The sequence below is a fragment of the Mus caroli genome, unplaced genomic scaffold (genome assembly GCF_978045245.1).
Source record: "Mus caroli unplaced genomic scaffold, Mus_caroli_1 scaffold_8, whole genome shotgun sequence".
Lineage (NCBI taxonomy): Eukaryota > Metazoa > Chordata > Mammalia > Rodentia > Muridae > Mus > Mus caroli.
Genome location: NW_028227263.1, coordinates 39773839 through 39796101, shown reverse-complemented (window position 1 = coordinate 39796101; position 22263 = coordinate 39773839). Strand labels below are relative to the sequence as shown.

Sequence of the window (22263 nt, the reverse complement as noted above, 5' to 3'; positions counted from 1 at the left end):
AGGGGTTCAGGTTTGTTGACACTGTTGGTCTTCCTGTGTGGTTGGCACCCCATTCAGTTCCTTCAATCCTTCCCCTAATACTTCCATAGAAGTCCCTGACCTCCATCCAGTTCTAGGCTGTGAATATCTACAATTGTCTCAATCAGCTGCTGGGTAGAGCCTCTCATATGACAGCCATGCTTGGCTCATGTCTTCAAGTACATCAGTTTTACATCAGTAATAGTTGTCAGGGTTTGGTGCCTGCCCATGAGATGGATCCCAAGTTGGAACAGTCACTGGTCAGCCATTTCTTCAGTCTCTGCTCCATTTTTTACACCATATTTTTAGAAATTCAAAGAATCATACTATCAAAGACAGGGAGTTCTGATGAATTCATTCAGGTTTCTCTTTCAAGGGAAGAGAATTGTTGATAATCATACTCTAAAGAAACTAGGGATGGAGGCAGAAGATATGATTGAAGTTTATCAGGAACAAATAGGGTTGTCACTCATTGGTTTAGATAATACTATTCACTTTTCACTTTTCCTCAGTCTTTTTGTTTGTTTTCTGCTTTAATAGTTCTTTTGTAATGTGATGCTCAAAATTCTAATTGAATTCTGGTACTCCATCTGCCATGGAGTAATCTGAATTTTCATGTTCAATATTCATTACTGGTTGGTTTTGTTGTGCTAATTTTTAGTGATCAGATCTCACCTCCTTTAGTCTTTCCCTTTTTCTTTTAAAAGATGGTCACCCTTTTCAGGACTGATCATTTTCCGGTTGGTGATGATATAAAAATCATCCAGTGCAAGTTTCTCTAGGACCTCCAGGCTGGCCCTGCAGTTCCAGCATGTGCTTGCTGCACTCTAGACTGTGACCATCAGTGGGAAATGAAAGTGTTTTAGAGAACTGAATATGGAAAAATGGACCTGCCCTCAGCTGGAAGCTACTGAGGGTCTGGACCAAATAAAGAAAAGCACGTTTGTAGTCAAGATGAAAGGTAAAGTGAGAGTAACAGCTAGCTTCACGGAGGGTGAAAAAGGCATTTTAAGTGTATAACAGTCTTGTCAGAAGATCCCAGGAAAGTTCTACCTTCAAATAGCAGTTAAGAATAAAGTTACTTAGGTTGGAGAGATGGCACAGCCATTAAAGGCAAGGCTCACAACCAAAAATATAAGAATAAAGTTACTCATGAAGAAGTATACACCACAGACACTGTTCCATTTGATTCTGTGCTTTCAACCTGGGACATGGGTTTTCAAGGGACATTCATTGTCTGTTCCAGATTAATTGAGATAAACAATACTTATAAAAAACATAATTTTTCCTTCCAGAAAGTTATTGATAAGTTATTTCCTAACAGTAATATATCATTAGAAGAAAACAACCAACTTGCGATATATAGTTTCCCCTAGTTTCTAATTTTTACTACTTTAAACTTTTTAATAAGAATTTCATATATTCATATAATGCATTTTGATCAACTCTATCCCCCATTGCCTTCCCTCCAAACTCTTCCCTATGCACTCTTCCCTCTCAACTTCATACACTCTTTTAAATCTTCTGATCCATCTACTGTTTCCTGTACATGTGTGTGTGTAGAACACTATAAATGGGCATAGGTAGCCTCTCAGGGCTATATCCCTGAAAGTTTTCTGTTTAAAAACTTCCACCCTATATTTATAATGTCAATTGATAAATTGGAATAGAAATCATCACCAAAATTATAGTATTTATGTCCTGCATCTTGAAGTTGTACAAAATATTAAGAAAAATTTAAACTATGCAAATTAGATGATAGATATAGTATGGTTACTAATACATTATTACAACTTTAATGTGAAATAAAATGCAAAATATTCAACATTTTTATAAAAAGTTTTTCAATGAATTCCAAGACTATTCAGTTGATTTTAATCATGACTTATATAATTACTCATAAGAATTTTTATAACAGAAGATATTAGTCACATACATAAGAGCTTGCCATTGCTAATTAGCATAAATACATATGAACACATACATAAAACATCATTTATTTGACAGAGATGAAATAGCAGGCTGAATTACCAAACACCCATATGCTATCTTATTCACATATTCAGAATTGACAGGACACTTCTCTCTCATGACAGCTAGATGTAGGATTTACTCATTTATTCCACACGCCTCCCTCCATGTATTTATATTTACTATCTTGTTAAATCCTCACAGTACTTTAAAATAAATCTTTCTATTCCTGAAATTTTAGAGTTTACAGATGTTTTGTTGAAGAAGTACAGGTACAAGTTTGAAGTTATACAAGAATATGAGCTGCATTTAATTCCAATTGTGTTCTGACAGCTAGCCAGGAGCTCTTCACCAGCACTCTGTATCACCACCAGAGAACACAAGAATCTCGCTGTGTGCCAGCAGGTGAACAAGCCTCTGTGTGAACATATCAGCTTAGTAAAGTGAGTGCTAGCAGCAAAAATGGAGGGAAATTCATCTAAATGAGTGTGAGATTTTACTTATACTACTGACTTCTAGAATACTAACTTCTATTTTCCTGGAAAACTTAGTTTTATTTATTTTAACTGTTACATAAAAAGCAACCCCACATTTATATCTTAATGATATACCATGATATGTTTCGGCACCTGTATTCTTTTTATATTTTTTAAATCATATTAGTGTATTTATGTTCTCAAATGTTTATTGATTATGATGAATACTTCCTAAATTCTTTCTTCTGGCTTATGGAATGAATGCACTAAATATTACAGCGATCTATGTCCAGCCTCCTGTTCAGTAATCATGCATAATCTCTATGCTAGTATCCAGCTTTCCTCTCCCTCACCTACAACTCTCCCCAGTCTTTGTTTAGTGCCATATTAGAGGATTTATAATAATATTTTCTTCTTGTGTAAACAAACAGGAAAGAGTAAGTTTCTACAAACAGCAATACCAACCCCATAGTACTGCATATTTAAGCTAGCAAGAAAACAATATTCCCCTTTATTCTATTTTTCAAATTTAAATTTATTTTCCTTTCAATTTTTATTGATCAGTTTGTAGAATTTTATTTTTAGAAATCCTCACACTGATTTCTAAAGCAGCTGTGATACTTTATATTCCCACCAATAGAATGCTCTTTCCTCATATCCATGAGTGTACTCCTTCTCATTTGTACTTCTGATTACAGTCCTGTCTTGTGTTTCAGTTATATATAAAAGTAATAATATGTGTGCAGATGAAGTACCATAGGATATTTTGACATATACAGATTGTAAAATGTTTGTCTAGACCAATAGTAAACATATGGATGCTTTGTGGTTGTTGAGACATTTTAACATGTTAGGAAAAATGGACAAATGCTGTCTCATCTCGCTCTCTGCTTTTATTATTCAGAGGGTAGAATTGTAAGTGTAGAATTCCCATCACTGAAAAAAAGAAGAAAGGAAGAATAAAAGAAAAGAAACAAGAAAGAAAGAGAAATTGTATAAGAGAAATTAGGAGGAGAGTAGAGGTGAGGGGAGGAGGGGAAGGAGAAAGGAGGAGAGAAGAGGGAGGAGAGGTGAGGAGAGTTTAAAGATCTTTCTTAAAGTTAAAGAAATCTCCATGAATTCAGAAGAGAGAAAAAAATGAACACGATGCAAACTTCTTAAGCAAAATAGTCACTTCACCATCACATTTTAGCCAAGATTATTTAGTTGTACATTTAAGCAAATCTTAAACATCTTTTCTAATGAATATGTAAGCTACCTACTTGAAACTACTTTTTCTGGTTCTTGGTCCCATAATGACTTAAAATCCAAGGGGTCGTGTCCAGGTGACAAGGTGAGACCAATTTGAAACTCTAACACAAGCAGTTACATTTTTAAATGATGTAGAACTTTCAAAGACATAGAAAATAATTTTAAACAGGGTAGACTTAATTTTATAAAATATCTCATAATATTCAAAGAGTATTTGAAAAGGTTGTTGTATCCCATGCTTATCTATCAAAAATCCACACTTTTATTCTATTAATTTTACCATTAGTATTTTACTCATAGTAGAAATCTCTATATTTTATACATAATAAAGTTTAGAAGGCAGCTCTTAGAACTATCTAGAATGTAGACTGTACTGTGAATCTTTTCCCCAGGACTCTCCTCAAAGCCCCAGTGACCTCCTTATTCCTTAGGCTGTAGATGAGGGGATTCAAAGCGGGAGTGAAAATTGTATAAAAAACTGAGCTGATATTGTCTTGATTGGGGCTGTGGAAGGAACTGGGTAGTACATACATGACAATAGCACCCCCATACCACATCCCAACCACAGTCAGATGGGAAGAGCAGGTGACAAGGGCTTTCTTCCTGCCCTCATTAGAGGGCATGTGCAGCACAGTGAATAGAATTAGTGAGTAGGAGGCCAGGATGGCAGCAAGAGGGGGGATGAGCAAGGTCACACCCATCAGATAAACCATGAGTTCATATGTGGAGGTGTCTGTACAGGCCAGCTTTAGCAAGGGAGGAATCTCACAGAAGAGGTGTCTGATCTGCCTGGACTTGCAGAAAGGATATTGCATGGTGTAGATGCTATATCCTAGAGCACTGAGAGATGCAAGAATCCATGAGGTGGCTATCATGAGACAGCAAACTTTCTGACTCATTAGGATTGTATAGTTCAGAGGATGACAAATGGCCACATACCTGTCATAGGCCATGAAGGCCAGAAGGAGGTCCTCTGCACTACCAAGTGTCAGTTCCAGAAACATCTGAAGGGCACATCCCCCAAATGAGATAGTGTTAGCTTTTCTTCTAGATTTCTCTCTCTCTCTCTCTCTCTCTCTCTCTCTCTCTCTCTCTCTCTCTCTCTCCCCTCTCTCCTCTCTCTCTTTCCCTCTCTCTTCCTCTCCCTTTCTCTCGCTCTCTTCCTGGAGTCACATAAAGATCCATGTATGTGTAGAATAGGTAGTACGAATATTAAACGGTCACCTCACAAAGTACGTCCCAGGACACTAAACCTGGAATATCTTTCCAGGAAGTTATGTCTTTTTTAGATAAAAGAAATAGCCTAACATGTGTCATTGTAGCATAATGCTTAGAAAGTGGCCCTAAATATTTTAGTTTGTTTTCTGAATAGAAATGTTTTGAATTTGAAATTCTAAAGTGATTTCAATAAAGTACTGCCATGTGTTTTATTCACATTTCAATTTTTCAAGATTTATTTTTTAATTATACTCATGTGCCTAGAGCAATGGTTATCTGTTTATCACTAGGCTTCTATAAATCATTTCATGGCATGACATTCATACATTAATACTTCACTAGTTTCCCTTGGTTTCTCTGTCAGTTATTATTAACTTAACAGTTAATGATTTGAAAATATTAAACACATATCTCTTTGCATTGGATGGATTTTTGTGAGGTTTCATCATTGTCCAAAGTCAACAACATCCACAAGGTCTAAAGACCTATGTTGAGATTTCTACAAGAGAAGAAGTACTCAAGTCTAGACTATAACACAGTCTCTGTCAATCCCAGTTGATTCTACCTTCCATGATTTAGTATTAAATTATACTGTTTTAGCATTTTTTTTTTTTTTTGGTTTTTCAAGACAGGGTTTCTCTGTGTAGCCCTGGCTGTCCTGGAACTCACTTTGTAGACCAGGCTGGCCTCGAACTCAGAAGTCCACCTGCCTCTGCCTCCCAAGTGCTGGGATTAAAGGCATTTCCTACCACCACCCAGCTTAAATTTTGTTTTGTTAACAATTTCATACATGACCATGATTCATTAGACTCACCATCTCCCTTCCTCAGAGTCTCAAAGCTGTGTATCCTTGTTAATTTAAAAATAAAAATAAAATAAAAATAGACAAGAAGGAAAAGGAGACCAAGAAATCTGATTCTATTGCTTCTGATCTTAAGATTTTCTTTGAACCTCCCTTTTCCCCCTGGTTCAATGTGTCCAAGGCCTGCCTATGCATGTCATTAAAATAGAGAAATATTCTTACCTCAGGTTCTAAGAAATCTAGTTGCCTGTCCACTTCAGTTTCCCTTGGCTGCTTAAAGCCTGAAGATGCTCACTACAGTTGGGGAGATCAGATGTAGTTTACCTTGACAGCAGTTAATTGGTTTGTTTGGGTTAAGTTGCTGCAGTATTTCAGGGAACTGTGCAATGGCAGGTGTCAGGGCAGTTGTACTCCTTCCTCTCATCTGCAAGTGTGCTCTGAGATAGAGGGGTTTGCAGCCAGGCAGTTTATATGTTTTCAGTAGTTTCCTATGAAGTAAGTTCTTGTTTTCCTATTATCTGATAAGAAAGCAAGTAGTAGAAACTGCTTCCCCTTTCCCTATGGCATAAAAGGGTCCCCGAAGCTTTTTGTCCCTTCCCAGGCAGCTCTTTTGTCTGAATAACAGATTTCTTTACCACTACTTCCCACTGTAGGAAAAGACAAAGATCTATAGAATAAAGTAAAATTAGAAGAGATATACATGGCCCTGTGCTGACTCACCTGAATATCTCTGGGGTCAGTTGTAAGGCAGGAAACTATCCAGGAATAACCTCCTTTGTCTTCCAAACACATGATCTTCTCTCTGCTTTTCTGTGTGCATAGCTTCAGAGGGACTTATTTACCAATTGAAAAACTCTCCCTTGGAAATGTTGGTCTCATACATAGCAAATTAAACAATCCTCTAGGGTGTTTCTTGGCTTGCTTTTCTTGAGGTCTTCTGTCTCTTAATGAGATTTAAAGCCTTAGGTTTATTCATCTCTGAAAGCGAGATTATAGGAATTTATTACCTGATTTTCCCAGAGTTTTGTTTAATCCTAGAAGAAATATTGGAAATCCATTGTATTTTTAACAAACAATTATTAAAAATGGAGAGGAGGGATGGGGGGAAATTATGGGAGGGTGGCTGGGAGGGAGGTAGTGAGAGGAATGCAAAGTAAATTAGTAAAATAATTAATAATAATAATATTAAAATATTTATTATAATTTTTTGGTTTTTGACCTTTTTCTTCCCCCTTTCCCAAATCCTTCCAAATACTTTTTACTTCATAACCCACCAAACTTCATGATTCATGTTCTTGCTCTCTCCAAACTACTTGCACAAAACAAACAAAACAACAAAACAAAATTAAAAAGTCAAAACAAACATATAGTAAGACAAAAAAATATAAAAACATTGAATACGGAGAAATCAAACTGGTTCCTAAATAGAGGCATCACCCCTACTGAGTTGTGTTCATGGCACTGGATGATAGTTTGCATTGGAGGGGAAATAATGATCAATGTCACTATATCAACAGTCATAAAATCTGAGACATACATAGCTGGTGACACAGTAGCACACACATTATGGGAGTAACCAAGTGCCATTTTTAAAAATTGAATTTAAGGTCCATTCTATGAGATGGAATTGTTACCTGACATTGTAAAGTGTCCAAGAGACTTAGACTAGATAAGCCATTGGTCCTAGGAGAAAATATATTTCTGTTATTTAGCAACCCATTAAAAAAATATATCTAACTAAACAGACCTGCAGAGATTTCTCTAGTGTGGCCAGATTCTGACCCAAAGAAGAGAATGAATATCCCAACTAAAATAGAGTTGCTTCCTTTATTTCTGCTCCTCTTTAATAAGACTATTTCTAACTCTATATAACTGTTATATGTAAAGTACATAGATATACCTTTCCTTAACTCTTTTGATCCAGTACAAGTTTTCTTTTATTTTTTTATTCACAAAACAATATATAAACAATCTGCTAAAATACTAAAATGAACACATAGTTTTAACAGATTTTTCATATATACATATTTCAATTATGTTAACAATTTCAAGTTATCTCTACTTTGTAAAATCATTAGTATCTGATATATGTTCAGCTAGGTAAAGGATTTTCCTCTTTTCTATTTTTTTCCTTTTTTTTTAATTAAACATTTTCCTTATTTACATTTCAAATGTTATCCTCTTTCCTTGTTTTCCCTCCAAAAAGCACCCTCCCCCTGTCCTAAACCCCTTCCACCTGCTCACCAACCCACCCACTCCCACGTTCTGGCCCTGGCATTCCCCCACACTGGGGCATAGAGCTTTCATAGGACAAAGGGCTTCTCTTCCCACTGATTTCTGACATGCAGCTGGAGTCATGAGTCCCACCATGTTACTCTTTGGTTGGTGGTTTAGTCCCTGGGAGCTCTGGCGGTACTGGCTAGTTCATATTGTTGTTCTTCCTATGGGACCCTTCAGCTCCTTGGGTCCTTTGTCTAACTCCTTCATTGGGGATACTATGTTCAGTCCCATGGATGGCTGTGAGAATCCACCTCTGTATTTGTGAGGCACTGCCAGAGCCTCTCAAGAGAGAACTATATCAGGCTCCTGTCACTAAGCACTTTTTGGCATCTACAACAGTCTCAGTTTTGGTGATTATAAATGGGATTGATCCCCAGGTGAATCAGGCTCTAGATGGCCATTTCTTCAGTCTCTACTCCACACTTTGTCTCTGTAACTCCTTCCATGGGTGTTTTGTTTCCCCCTTCTATGATGGATAGATGTATCCACACTATGGTCTTCCTTCTTAAGTTTTCTGGGGTTTGTGAATTGTATCTTGGGTATTGTGAGCTTCTGGGATAATATCCACTTATCAGTGAGTGCATATGATGTGTGTTTTTTTGTGATTGGGTTACCTCACTCAGGATGATATACTCTTGATCCATCATATGTCTAAGAATTTCATAAATTCATTGTTTTTAATAGCTGAGTAGGACTCCATTGTGTAAATGTACCACATTTTCTGTATCCATTCCTCTGTTGAAGGACATCTGGGTTCTTTCCAGCTTCTGGCTATTATAAATAAGGCTGCTATGAATATAGTGGATCATGGGTCCTTATTACGTGGTGGAACATCTTCTGGAGCCCAGGAGTAGTATTGCTGGGTTCTCAGGTAGTACTACGTCCAAGTTTCTGAGGAACAAGCAGACTGATTTCCAGAGTGGTTGTACCAGTTTGCAATCCCACCAGCAATGGAGGAGGTGTTCCTCTTTCTCCACATCCTCACCAGCATATGCTGTCACCTGAGTTTTGGATCTTAGCCATTCTGAGTGGTGTGAAGTGGAATCTCAGGATTGTTTTGATTTGCATTTCCCTGATGACTAGGGATGTTGAACATTTTTTTAAAGATGCTTTACAGCATTCAGTATTTCTCAGTTGAGAATTCTTTGTTTAGCTCCATACCTGATTTTTTAATAGGGTTATTTGGTTCTCTGGAGTCTAACTTCCTGAGTTCTTTATATATATTGGATATAAGCCCTCTATTGGATATATGATTCATGAAGATCGTTTCCCAATCTGTTGGTGGCCTTTTTGTCTTCTTGACAGTGTCCTTTGCCTTACAGAAGCTTTGCAATTTTATGAGGTCCCATTTGTAGATTCTTGATCTTACATCACATGCCATTGGTGTTTTGTTCAGGAATTTTTCCCCTGTCCATATGTTCCAGGCTCTTCCCCTCTTTCTCTTTTATAAGTTTCAGTGTATCTGGTTTTATGTGAAGATCCTTGATCCACTTGGACTTGAGCTTTGTACAAGGAGATAAGAATGAGTTGATTTGCCTTCTACATGCTAACTGCCAGTTGAGCCAGCACCATTTGTTGAAAATGCTATCTTTTGACCACTAGATGGTTTTAGCCCCTTTGTCAAAGATCAAGTGACCATAGGTGTGGGGGCTCATTTCTGAGTCTTCAATTCTATTCCATTGATCTACCTGCCTGTCACTGTTCCAATACCATGCAGTTTTTAATCACAAGTTTTCTGTAGTACAGCTTGAGGTCAGGGATGGCGATTCCTTTGAAGTTCTTTTATTATTGAGAATAGTTTCACTATCCTGGGTTTTTAGTTATTCCAGGTAAATTTGGAAATTGCTCTTTCTAAATCTATGAAAAATTGAGTTGGAATTTTGATGGGGATTGCATTGAATCTGTAGATTGCTTTTGGTAAGATAGCCATTTTTACTATACTAATCCTGCCAATCCATGAGCATGGGAGATCTTTCCATCTTTTCAGATCTTATTTGATTTCTTTCCTCAGAAAGTTGAAGTTCTTATCATATAGATCTTTGTACAACTTTTCTGTGTACTTATGACTTGGTGCTACAGTTATAGTTAAAGAAAGATAGATCAACTTTTCAAATATTAAATAGGAAATGAAAAGAAATCAATACAAATTTAGAGATGTAGAAGTTTAACATTTAGTAAAATAGTTCATTGCTTCTCTTTGCATATCTATCTATGATGTAAATATACTTAAACAGGAATAGCCTATCAATGAGATTAATAAGAGAAGAAAGGGAAGTATGTCAAAGTGCTCAGGAAATAAAACTCTATACCCAGACCACCTGTGCACAGATGCACTGCTATCAATGAATGAACTAAACTGAAAAAATGAAGAACTGATCTCCAAAAACACCTAAGAAAATAATTTCCAAAGAGGAAAAATAATTTCTAGATGATATCGTATATAAGGAATCATGGTGAGCTCAGAATCATATTTAGTAACTGAGTGGGAAGAATTCATTCTAAAAATTCAAAAATAGTTTTATTTTAAATATATAAGATGTACAAAAATGTTAACACCAGAGATGGGTTTCATTAGCATTCCTTTTTCAAATAATAAATTATTCACTTTACATCCTGATCATTGATCCTCATTTTGGTCATCCCTTTCTAAAATCCTTCAGCCTAACCCTCTCCCATTCTCCTCTGAGAGAGTGGAGGACCCTCATAGGTAATCCTTCATGGTAGCATATCCAGTGTCTTCAGGGCTAGGCACATCCTCTCTCACTGAGTCCAGTCAAGGCTCTCCAGTTATTAAAAGAACACATCCTATAGATAGGCAGAGGTTTCTGGGTTAATCCCTATTCCAATTATTCAGGCCCACATGAAGACCAAGCTGCATATCTACTACATATATGTTGGGGATGGTGGTGGGGAATAGGTTCAGCACATGTATGCTCTTTGGTTGGTGGTTCAGTCTCTGAGCACCCAAGGGTCCAGGTTAGTTGACACTGTTGGTCTTCCTGTGGAGTTCCTATAACCTTCAGGGCCTGAAATCCTTTCCCCAACTCTCCAAAAAGAGTTCCCAAGATCTATCTGATATTTGGTTGTGAGATCATGCCTCTATCTGAATCAGTTGGTCTCAGTGGACAGTCATGTTAGATTCCTGCCTGCAAGCATAACTGAGTAGTATCATTAATAATGTCAGGGATTGGTGCTTGCTGATGGGATGGTCTCAAGTTGGGTAGGTTATCATTGGCCATTCCCTCAGTCTCTACTCCATTTTCTGTCTCTGCCTTTCTTGTAGACACGATAAACTTTGGGGTTGAAAGTTTTGTGGTTGGGATGGTGTACTTATTGCTCAACTGGGGTTCCTGCCTGGCTACAGGATGTGACTACTTCATGTCCCTTATCCCCAATGCTATGAGTCACAGCTACAGCCACCTCCATTGGTTCTCATGGGTCTCCCTTATTACAGGTCTCTGACATGTCCTTGAGATGTCACCATCTCCCCAACCCCTGTCAGTTGCAATTTTCCATTCATTCTAATGACCATCTGGCCATCTCTCCTGTCCTTTCCCATACATGCTCTTGAACTGATCCCCCATTCTTCTCCCCATAACCTTTCCCTCCCTCCATCTGCTTCCTATGACTATTTTATTCCCACTTCTAAGTGAGAATCAAACTTCCTTGCTTGGGCCTTCCTTCTTGTTTTAGCTTCCTTGGGTCTATGGAGTGTAGCATGGGCATCCTGTATTTCATGGCTAATACGACTTACAAATGAGTTCGTACCATGCATATCATTTTGGGACTGGGATAACTCACTCAGGCTGATATTCTCAAGTTCCATTCATTTGCCTGAAAATTTCATGATGTTTGTTTTAAATAACTGAATAGTACTCCATTGTATGATAAAGACTTTAGATTTTTAAACCTACATTTAATAAGAGATCTCAAGTCCTTGATCCACTTGGACTTGAGCTTTGGACAAGGAGATAAAAGTGGATCAATTTGCATGCTTCTAGTTGTTGACCATGAGTTGAATCAGCACAATTTATTGAAAATGCTGTTTTTTCCCCACTAGATGATTTTAGCTCCTTTGTCCAAGATCAATCCTGCCAATCCATGAGCATGGGAGATCTTTCCATCTTTCTGAGATCTTCTTCCATTTCTCTCTTCAGATACTTGAAGTTCTTGTTGTGCAGGTATTTTACTTGATTGGTTAGAGTCACATGCACTTTATATTATTTGTGACAATTATGAAGGGTGTCATTTCCCTAATTTCTTTCTCAGCCTATTTATCTTTTGAGTAGAGGAAGGCAAATGGTTTGTTTGAGTTAATTTTATATCCAGCCACTTTGCTGAAGTTGTTTATCAAGTTTACAAGTTCTCTGGTGGAATTTTTGGGACTATTTAAGTATACAACCTTATCATCTGTGAATAGGGATATTTTGACTTCTTCCTTTCCAATTTGTATTCCTTTAGAAACTTTTGTTGTCTAATTGCTTTGGCTATAGAGAGTACTATATTGAATAGGGAGAGAGTTGGCAGCCTTATCTAGTCCTTGATTTTAGAGAGATTTTTTTCAAGGTTGCCTCCATTTAGTTTGATGTTGGCTACTGGTTTGCTGTATATTCCTTTTAATATGTTTAGGTTTGGGCCTAGAGTTCCTGATCGTGTCAAGACTTTTTACCATGAAGGCTGTTGAATTTTCTCAAATGCTTTCTCAATATCTAATGAGATGATCATGTATATTTTTCTTTGAGTTTCTTTATGTAGTGGATTACATTAATAGATTCCATATATTGAACCATTACTGCATCCCTGGGATTAAGCCTACTTGATCATGGGGGATCATTCTTTTGATGTGTTCTTTTTCTTTTCTTTTCTTTTCTTTTCTTTTCTTTTCTTTTCTTTTCTTCTCTTCTCTTCTCTTCTCTTCTCTTCTCTTCTCTTCTCTTTTCTTTTCTTTCTTTTCTTTTGTTGCTTTCTTGCTCTCTTGCTTTCTTCATTTCTTTACAGTCCAAATTTCATTCCCCCATGTGAGGAGCCGCCCTCACATTCGCCATTACAAGATGTCACTGACATCCTGTGTTCTAAGTAGTAAACAAATAATCTGCGCATGTGCCGGGGTAGCTTTCCACTCCATGTGCTCTGTCTTCCCCATGACGACAACTCTGGTCGATGGGCTGCAGCGTCTGAGGAGGAGGACAATCCTCCATAAAAGGGACGGGGTTTCGCCATTCTCTCTCTCTTCTCCTGTAAGGAGCCGTCCTCACATTCGCCATTACAAGATGGCGCTGATGGCACTGACACCCGTGTTCTAAGTAGTAAACAAGCAAGCTGCGCATGTGCCGGGGTAGCTTTCCACGCCATGTGCTCTGCCTTTCCCGTGATGACAACTCCGGCCGATGGGCTGCAGCCAATCAGGGAGCGACACGTCCGAGGCGGAGGACAGTCCTCCATAAAAGGGAGAGGGCTCCGCCATTTCTCTCTCTCTCTCTCTCTCTCTCTCTCTCTCTCTCTCTCTCTCTGGCCATCTCGCTCCCTCTGGCTCTCTCTCTGGCTCTCTTCTCCACTGGCTCCTGATGGGGTAAGCAATAAAGCTTGTGCTGCAGAAGATTCCAGTTGCCCTGAGCGTGTTCTTACCAGGGGACACAAAAGCTCCCAATATTCTCCTCTGGCTCCTGAAGAAGTAAGCAATAAAGCTTTTGCCGCAGAAGATTCCGGTTGTCCTGAGCGTGTTCTTGCTGGTGGGGACAAAAACTCGGGATAAGTGGTGCTGAAACCCAGGAACTACCATCACACCAGCACAAGGGAGATCCCTCGCTCAAGGGGCGGAACCAGAACTGCGGGACACGTTACAGCTTTATGAGATATGTCTGACCTTGAACTTTCTCTAGTGTTAAAAGCCCTTTTGTTCCTTTTCACATGTCAACAAGTGATTAAGGCAGGGTGGAAAATTCTGGACGAAATTCAACACAGTCTATCAGAAGTAAAGCGGGGAGAGAGAGCAGGAGCAAAGAGGAAACATGGTGCACCAAATAAGAATACAGGCCTTTCCACGGGTCTTGAACCCGAAGAAAAGTTAATGTCAGGGAAGAATACCTGGGGAGAGATTGGAAGGAAAGAGGAGAAAAAACAAAAGAGAAAAGATCAATCAGCGGAGATTTCTAGGAGAAGGAGCCTATACCCATCACTAGATGAGTTTAAGGAGCCAGTTCTTAGTATCTCTGAATCAGATGAAGAAATTAGCCCCTCTGAGGAAACAGACTTGGAGGAGGAAGCAGCTCGTTATGAGAGAGAAAAGTACCAGCCAGATAAAATGCGAGCTTATAGGTCAAGAAAAAAGCCAAAAGCCAAAAGCGGCTGGCAAAGGCCAGCTTGCTGCTCGGCCTCCGGGCAGTTGGCTTCAAGGTCATAGTGCACCTCCACCCTATGCGGAGCCCCCTCCCTGCGTAGTGCGTCAGCCCTGCACAGAGAGGCAGTGCGCAGAGAGGCAGTGCACAGACTCGTTCATTCCAAGAGAGGAACAAAGGAAGATGCAACAGGCATTTCCTGTCTTTGAAGGAGCTGAGGGTGGGCGTGTCCACGCAACAGTAGAGTATATACAGATTAGAGAGCTTGCCGAGTCAGTCCGTAAATATGGAGCCAATGCTAATTTTACCTTGGTGCAGTTAGACAGGCTTGCCCGCATGGCACTAACTCCTGCTGACTGGCAAATGATTGCAAAAGCCGCTCTCCCCAGTATGGGCAAATATATGGAATGGAGAGCTCTATGGCAAGAGGCTACACAAATGCAGGCCCGAGCAAACACTGCTGCTTTGACTCCAGAGCAGAGAGATTGGACTTTTGACCTGTTAACCGGTCAGGGAGTTTATACCGCTGATCAAACAAACTATCACTGGGGAGCTTATGCCCAAATTTCCTCCACGGCTATTAAGGCCTGGAAGGCGCTCTCTTGAACAGGTGAAGCCACTGGACAATTAACAAAGATTATACAGGGACCCCAGGAGTCCTTCTCAGATTTTGTGGCCAGAATGACAGAGGCAGCAGAGCGTATTTTTGGAGATTCGGAGCAAGCCGCACCTCTGATAGAACAGCTCATTTATGAGCAAGCCACACAGGAGTGTCGAGCGGCCATAGCCCCAAGAAAGAATAAAGGCTTACAGGATTGGCTCAGGGTTTGTCGAGAGCTCGGGAGACCTCTCACCAATGCAGGCTTAGCGGCCGCCATCCTCCAATCCCAAAAACGCTCCATAGGCAGAAATGATCGGAGGACATGTTTTAACTGCGGGAAGCCTGGGCATCTTAAGAAAAATTGCAGAGCTCCAGACAAAACGGGGGGAGGCCTCACTCTTTGCTCTAAGTGTGGCAAGGGCTATCATAGAGCTGACCAGTGTCGCTCTGTGAGGGATATAAAGGGCAGACTCCTTCCCCCACCTGATAACCAATCAGCTGATGTGTCAAAAAACGAGCTATAGGACCCTCGGTCCCAGAGCCCTCAAAGACATGGGAACCGGTTTGTCAGGACCCAGGAAGCAGTCAGAGAGGCGACCCAGGAAGACCCCCAAGGGTGGACCTGTGTGCCGCTTCCGACTTCCTACTAATGCCTCAGATGAGTATTCAGCCGGTGCCGGTGGAGCCTATACCATCCTTGCCCCCTGGAACCATGGGCCTTATTCTCGGCCGGGGTTCACTCACCTTGCAGGGCTTAGTAGTCCACCCTGGAGTTATGGATTGTCAACATTCCCCTGAAATACAGGTCCTGTGCTCAAGCCCTAAGGACGTTTTTTTCTATTAGCAAAGGAGATAGGATAGCTCAGCTGCTGCTCCTCCCTGATAATACCAGGGAGAAATCTGCAGGACCTGAGATAAAGAAAATGGGCTCCTCTGGAAATGATTCTGCCTATTTGGTTGTATCTTTAAATGATAGACCTAAGCTCCGCCTTAAGATCAACGGAAAAGAGTTTGAAGGCATCCTTTATACTGGAGCAGATAAAAGTATAATCTCTACACATTGGTGGCCCAAAGCATGGCCCACCACAGAGTCATCTCATTCATTACAGGGCCTAGGATATCAATAATGTCCTACTATAAGCTCCGTTGCCTTGACATGGGAATCCTCCGAGGGGCAGCGAGGGAAATTCATACCTTATGTGCTCCCACTCCCGGTTAACCTCTGGGGAAGGGATATTATGCAGCATTTGGGCCTTATTTTGTCCAATGAGAATGCCCCATCCAATTTTACAGTTTGCCCAAAATCAATCTGTTGTGTTTCCACAAATAACAGTAAGAAACCCACTTAAAAATGGGATTGTGGTATATACTGATGGATCAAAAACTGGCATAGGTGCCTATGTGGCTAATGGTAAAGTAGTATCCAAACAATATAATGAAAATTCACCTCAAGTGGTAGAATGTTTAGTGGTTTTAGAAGTTTTAAAACCCTTTTTAGAACCCCTTAATATTGTGTCAGACTCCTGTTATGTAGTTAATGCAGTAAATCTTTTAGAAGTGGCTGGAGTGATTAAGCCTTCCAGTAAAGTTGCCAATATTTTTCAGCAGATACAATTAGTTTTGTTATCTAGAAGATTTCCTGTTTATATTACTCATGTTAGAGCCCATTCAGGCCTACCTGGACCCATGGCTCTGGGAAATGATTTGGCAGATAAGGCCACTAAAGTGGTGGCTGCTGCCCTATCATCCCCGGTAGAGGTTGCAAGAAATTTTCATAACAGTTTTCATGTGACGGCTGAAACATTACGCCATCATTTCTCCTTGACGAGAAAAGAAGCCCGTGACATTGTTACTCAATGTCAAAGCTGCTGTAAGTTCTTGCCAGTTCCTCATGTGGGAATTAACCCACGTGGTATTCGACCTCTACAGGTCTGACAAATGGATGTTATACATGTTTCTTCCTTTGGAAAACTTCAATATCTCCATGTGTCCATTGACACATGCTCTGGCATCAGGTTTGCCTCTCCTTTAACTGGAGAAAAGGCCTCACATGTGATTCAACATTGCCTTGAGGCATGGAGTGCTTGGGGGAAACCCAAACTCCTTAAGACTGATAATGGACCAGCTTATACATCTCAAAAATTACAGCAGTTCTGCCGTCAGATGGACGTGACCCATCTGATTGGACTTCCATACAACCCTCAAGGACAGGGTATTGTTGAGCGTGTGCACCGCACCCTCAAATCCTATCTAATAAAACAGAAAGGGGGAGTCGAGGAGGCTCTACCCCAAGTACCAAGAGTGTCTGTGTCTATGGTACTCTTTACACTCAATTTTTTAAATCTTGATGCTCATGGCCATACTGCAACTGAACGTCATTGTTCAGAGCCAGATAGGCCCAAAGAGATGGTTAAATGGAAAGATGTTTTAAGTAACAAATGGAAAGGACCGGATCCTATTTTAATAAGATCCAGGGGAGCTGTTTGTGTTTTTCCACAGAATGAAGACAACCCATTTTGGATACCAGAAAGACTCACCCGAAAAATCCAGATTAACCAAGGAAATACTGATGTCCCTTGTCTTGGTGATGTCCAGGGTGACAACAACAAAGGGAGAGCAGCGTTGGGAGATACAGAATTGGACGGCTAAATTTGAACAGACCCTTCGAAAATTGAGACTTGCCCCACGCACTTGGACCTGTCCCTGACCAAAGGATTATCTCCTCAACATTTTCCTTCTTTAAAGAATGGGTGGGGGTGGGATTATTTGGAGCTACACTTTGCTGTGGGTTAGTGTTGCTTCTCTGGTTGGTCTGTAAGCTTAAGGCCCAAAGTAGGAGAGACAAGGTGGTTATTGCCCAGGCGCTTGTAGCACTAGAACATGGTGCTTCCCCTGATATATGGTTATCTATGCTTAAGCAATAGGTCGCTGGCTACTCAGCTCTTGCACCCCACGAGGCTAGTCTCATTGCACGGTATAGAGTGAGTGTGCTTCAGCAGTCTGAGAGAGTTGCACGGCTAAGCACTGCAGTAGAAGGGCTCTGCGGCATATATGAGCCTATTCTAGGGAGACATGTCATCTTTCAAGAAGGTTGAGTGTCCAAGTGTCCTTCCCCCAGGAAAAACAACACGGGACCAGACCAGGACCCCTCCGGGTGATGAGCCTGGGAGGAGGTTTTGTGTACGGCTCCTTTACCTGCACACTGGGGATTTGACCTCTATCTCCACTCTCATTAGAATGGGTGGCCTATTGCTCTTAAATAAAAGAAAAGGGGGAGATGTGAGGAGCCACCCTCACATTCTCCATTACAAGATGTCGCTGACATTCTGTGTTCTAAGTAGTAAACAAATAATCTGCGCATGTGCCGGGGTAGCTTTCCACTCCATGTGCTCTGTCTTCCCCATGACGACAACTCCGGTCGATGGGCTGCAGCGTCTGAGGCGGAGGACAATCCTCCATAAAAGGGACGGGTTTCACCATTCTCTCTCTCTTCTCCTCTGGCTCCTGAAGAAGTAAGCAATAAAGCTTTTGCCGCAGAAGATTCCCGTTGTCCTGAGCTTGTTCTTGCCAGTGGGGACAAAAGCTCGGGATACCCCCAACTCCAATCCACCCTCTGACTATTTCACATCTTAAACCTCTTCCTCATCCCCTTGTCTCCATGAGGATTTCTCCACCCCACCAGCCCCCGACCCAACCAGACCACTCTACTCCCTGGGGCCTCCAATCTCTTGAGAGTTAGGTGCTTCTTCTCTGATTAAACCAAGACCCATTGGTCCTCTGCTGTATGTGTGTTGGGGACCTCATATCAGCTGGTGTATGCTGCCTGGCTAGTGGTCCAGTGTTTGAGAGATCTCGGGAGTCCAGGATAATTGAGAGTGCTGATCCTCTTCAGAGTCCTCCTCCTCCTCCTCATCTTCTTCCAGCCTTTCTCCAATTTAACCACAGGGATCAGTAGCTTCTGTCCATTGGTTGGGTGCAAATATCTGCCTCTGATTTTATCAACTGCTTGTTGGTTCTTCTGGAGTTTCGTCATGATAGGTCCAATTTGTGTTTGCTCCATAGCCTCAAAAATAAGGTCAGTCCTTGGGACCTCCCCTTGAGTTGGATCCCACTTAGGGCCTGTTGTTTGGCCTTCTTTTCCTCAGGATCTTCTCCATTTCCATCCTTGGAGTTCTTTTAGACAGGAACAATTATGGGTCAGAATTTTGATTGTGGGATGGCAACACCCTCCCTCACTTGATGCCTTGTCTTTCTGCTGGAAATGGGCTCTATAAGATCACTCTCCCTACTGTTGGACATTTCTTCTGAGGTCCCTCTGTTTGAATCCTGAGAGTCTATTACCTCCCAGGTCTCTGGTGCATCCTGGAGAGTCCCCCCAACCTCATAATTTTCAAGGATTCCTATTTCCATTCTTTCTGCTGGTCCTCGGGGCTCCAGTCCTTTTCCCTCACCCAATACCAGATCAGGTTGCCCTCTTCCCCAGAACACCCCCCCCAGTCCACTTTTCCTCCAAGTTCCCTCCCTCCCTCTCGCCCTGTGATTGTTTTCTTCTCCCTCCCAAATGGGACTAAGGTATCCTCATTTGGACCCTTCAGCTTGTTGACTTTTGTGAGTCCTGTGGACTCTATATTGGGTGTTCTGTACTTTTTGGCTAATATTCACTTATTAATGAGTACATACAATACATGTTATTTTTGGTTTGAGTTACCTTACTCAGGATGCTATCTCTAGTTCCATCCATTTGCCTGCAAAACTCAGGACGTCCTCCTTCTTCATAGCTGTGTAGTATACCATTATGTAAATGAACCACATTTCTGTATTCATTTTTCTATCATGGGACATCTAGGTTGTTTCCAGCTTCTGGCTACCACAAATAAGAGCGTAATGAATATAGTAGAACATGTGCTCCTGTGGTATGATGGGACAACTTTTGGGTATATTCACAAGATTGTTATTGCTTGGTCTTCCAGTAGATCTATTTCTAATTTTCTGATGAACCTCCAGATTGATTTCCAGAGTGGTTGTACCACTTTGCAATCCCACCAACAATGGAAGAGTCTTCCTCATTCTCCACATCCTCTCCAACATGTGTTGTCACTTGATGTTTTGATTTTAGCCATTCTGATTGGTGTAAGGTGGAATCTCAGGTTCATTTTGATCTGGATTTCTCAGATCACTAAGGATTCTGAATATTTCTTTAGGTGCTCCTCAGCCATTCAAGATTCCTCAGTTGTGAATTCTCAGTTTACCTCTGTACCCTAGTCTTTGATTGGGTTGTTTGGTTTTTACATGGGTAGAATCATTGGAGTTCTGACATACTCAAGATCATAGTTGAGGTCACATCTTTTATAACACCTGGTGTAATTGGGGCCCCCATAGGAACCAGGGAAACACAAACCCCCACCTAACCAGAGGCATGGGTTCCTTACAGCTTGCACCAGGGCCCAGAGAAGACCTAGGGCTCTGGCTTCCCACTCACACCTGTAAAACCCATAGAAAGCTTGAATTCCAGGGGCATGACACGATAGAATCTCAGGGGCTTGGTCAAACCAGGTTCCCAGAGCTAGCTTGATTTCCAGGAGCTCTGACACTCCCAGAATCTCAGGATACCAGGATCCCAAAATAACATGATCACAGAGACAGCTGGACTCTGAGGAGTTCTGACACAACTAGGATCACAGGAAGGACAGGCTCCAGTCAGAAGCAGCAAGAGCAGATAGCACTAGAGATACCCATATGGTGAGAGGCAAGCACATGAACATAAGAAAAAGAAACCAAGGCTACTTGACATCATCAGAACCCAGTACTTCTACCACAGCAAGCCTTGAATGCCCCAACACACCAGAAAAGAAGATTCTGATTTAAAAACACATCTCATGATGATGATAGAGGACTTTAAGAAGGACATAACTTCCTTAAAGAAATACAGAACAACACAGGTAAACAGAAATAGATCCCCTGAAAAAGGAAATACAAAAATCTCTTGAAGAATTACAGGAAAACACAACCAATCAGGTAAAGGAATTGAATAAATCCATCGTGAATCTAAAGCTAGAAATACAAACATTAAGGAAATCACAAAGAGAAACAACCATGGAGTTAGAAAGCCTAGGAAAGAGATCAGTAGTCATAACTGCAAGTATCACCAACACAATACAAATGATAGAAGAGAGAATATCAGGGGCAGACGATACCATAGAAAACACTGACACAACAGTAAAAGAAAATGCAAAATGCAAAAAGCTCCAAACCCAAAACATCCAGGAAATCCAGGACAAAATGAGACGACCAAACCTAAGGATAATAGGTGTAGAAGAGAGTAAAGATTCCCAACTTACAAGGCCAGCAAATATCTTCAACAAAATTATAGAAGAAAACTTCCCTAACCTAAAAAAAGAGATGCCTATAAACATACAAGAAGGGCACAGAACTCCAAATAGATTGGACCAGAAAAGAAATTCCTCCCATCACATATTAGTCAAAACACCAAATGAACAACAAAAAAAAGAAAGAATATTACAAGCATTAAGGGAAAAGGGTCAAGGAATATATGAAGGCAGACCTGTCAGAATTACACAAGATTTCTCAACAGACACTACAAATGCTAGAAGATCATGGGCAGATTCCATACAAACCCTTGGAGAATACAAATGCCAGCCCAGGTTACTATACCCAGCAAAACTCTCAATTACCCTAGATGGAAAAATCAAGATATTCTATGTCAAAACCAAATTTACACAATACCTTTCCACAAATCAAGCCACACAAAGGATAATAGAAGGAAAACTTCAACACAAGGAGGGAAACTACACCCTAGAAAAGCAAGAAAGTAATATTCTCTAAAAAACACAAAAGATAACAACACAAACATAATTCTATCTCTAAGAACAAAATAACAGGAAGCAACAATCACTATTCCTTAATATCTCTTAACTTCCATGGACTCAATTCCCCAACAAAAAGCCATAGACTAACAGTATGGATACATACAGAGAACCCAGAATTTGCTGCATACAGGAAATACAGTTCAGTGTCAAGAGAGACACTAACCCAGAGTGAAAGGCTGGAAAACAATTTTTTTTTCTAGCAAATGGTCCCAAGAAACAAGCTGGAGTAGCCATTCTAATGTCAAATAAAATTGACTTTGAACCAAAGTTATCAGAAAAGATAAGGAAGGACACTTCATACCCATCAGAGGAAAAAAACATCTATCAAGAAGATCTCTCAATTCTGAACTTCTATGCTCCAAATGCAAGGGCACCCACATTCATAAAAGAAAATTTACTACAGCTCAAAACACACATGCACCTC

General features: G+C 40.6%; 1 protein-coding gene across 1 annotated transcript; it reads right to left on the bottom strand.

Annotated features, from left to right (window-relative positions):
• Nucleotides 1-4072: 4072 nt before the first annotated feature.
• LOC110299002 (olfactory receptor 2AG1-like) lies at nucleotides 4073-4774 on the bottom strand (the record flags this gene model as incomplete). The annotated part of the gene is made up of 1 exon (XM_021168570.2): nucleotides 4073-4774. A coding segment is annotated over one exon (702 nt), but the record flags the coding sequence as incomplete, so codon positions are not given.
• Nucleotides 4775-22263: the final 17489 nt, after the last annotated feature.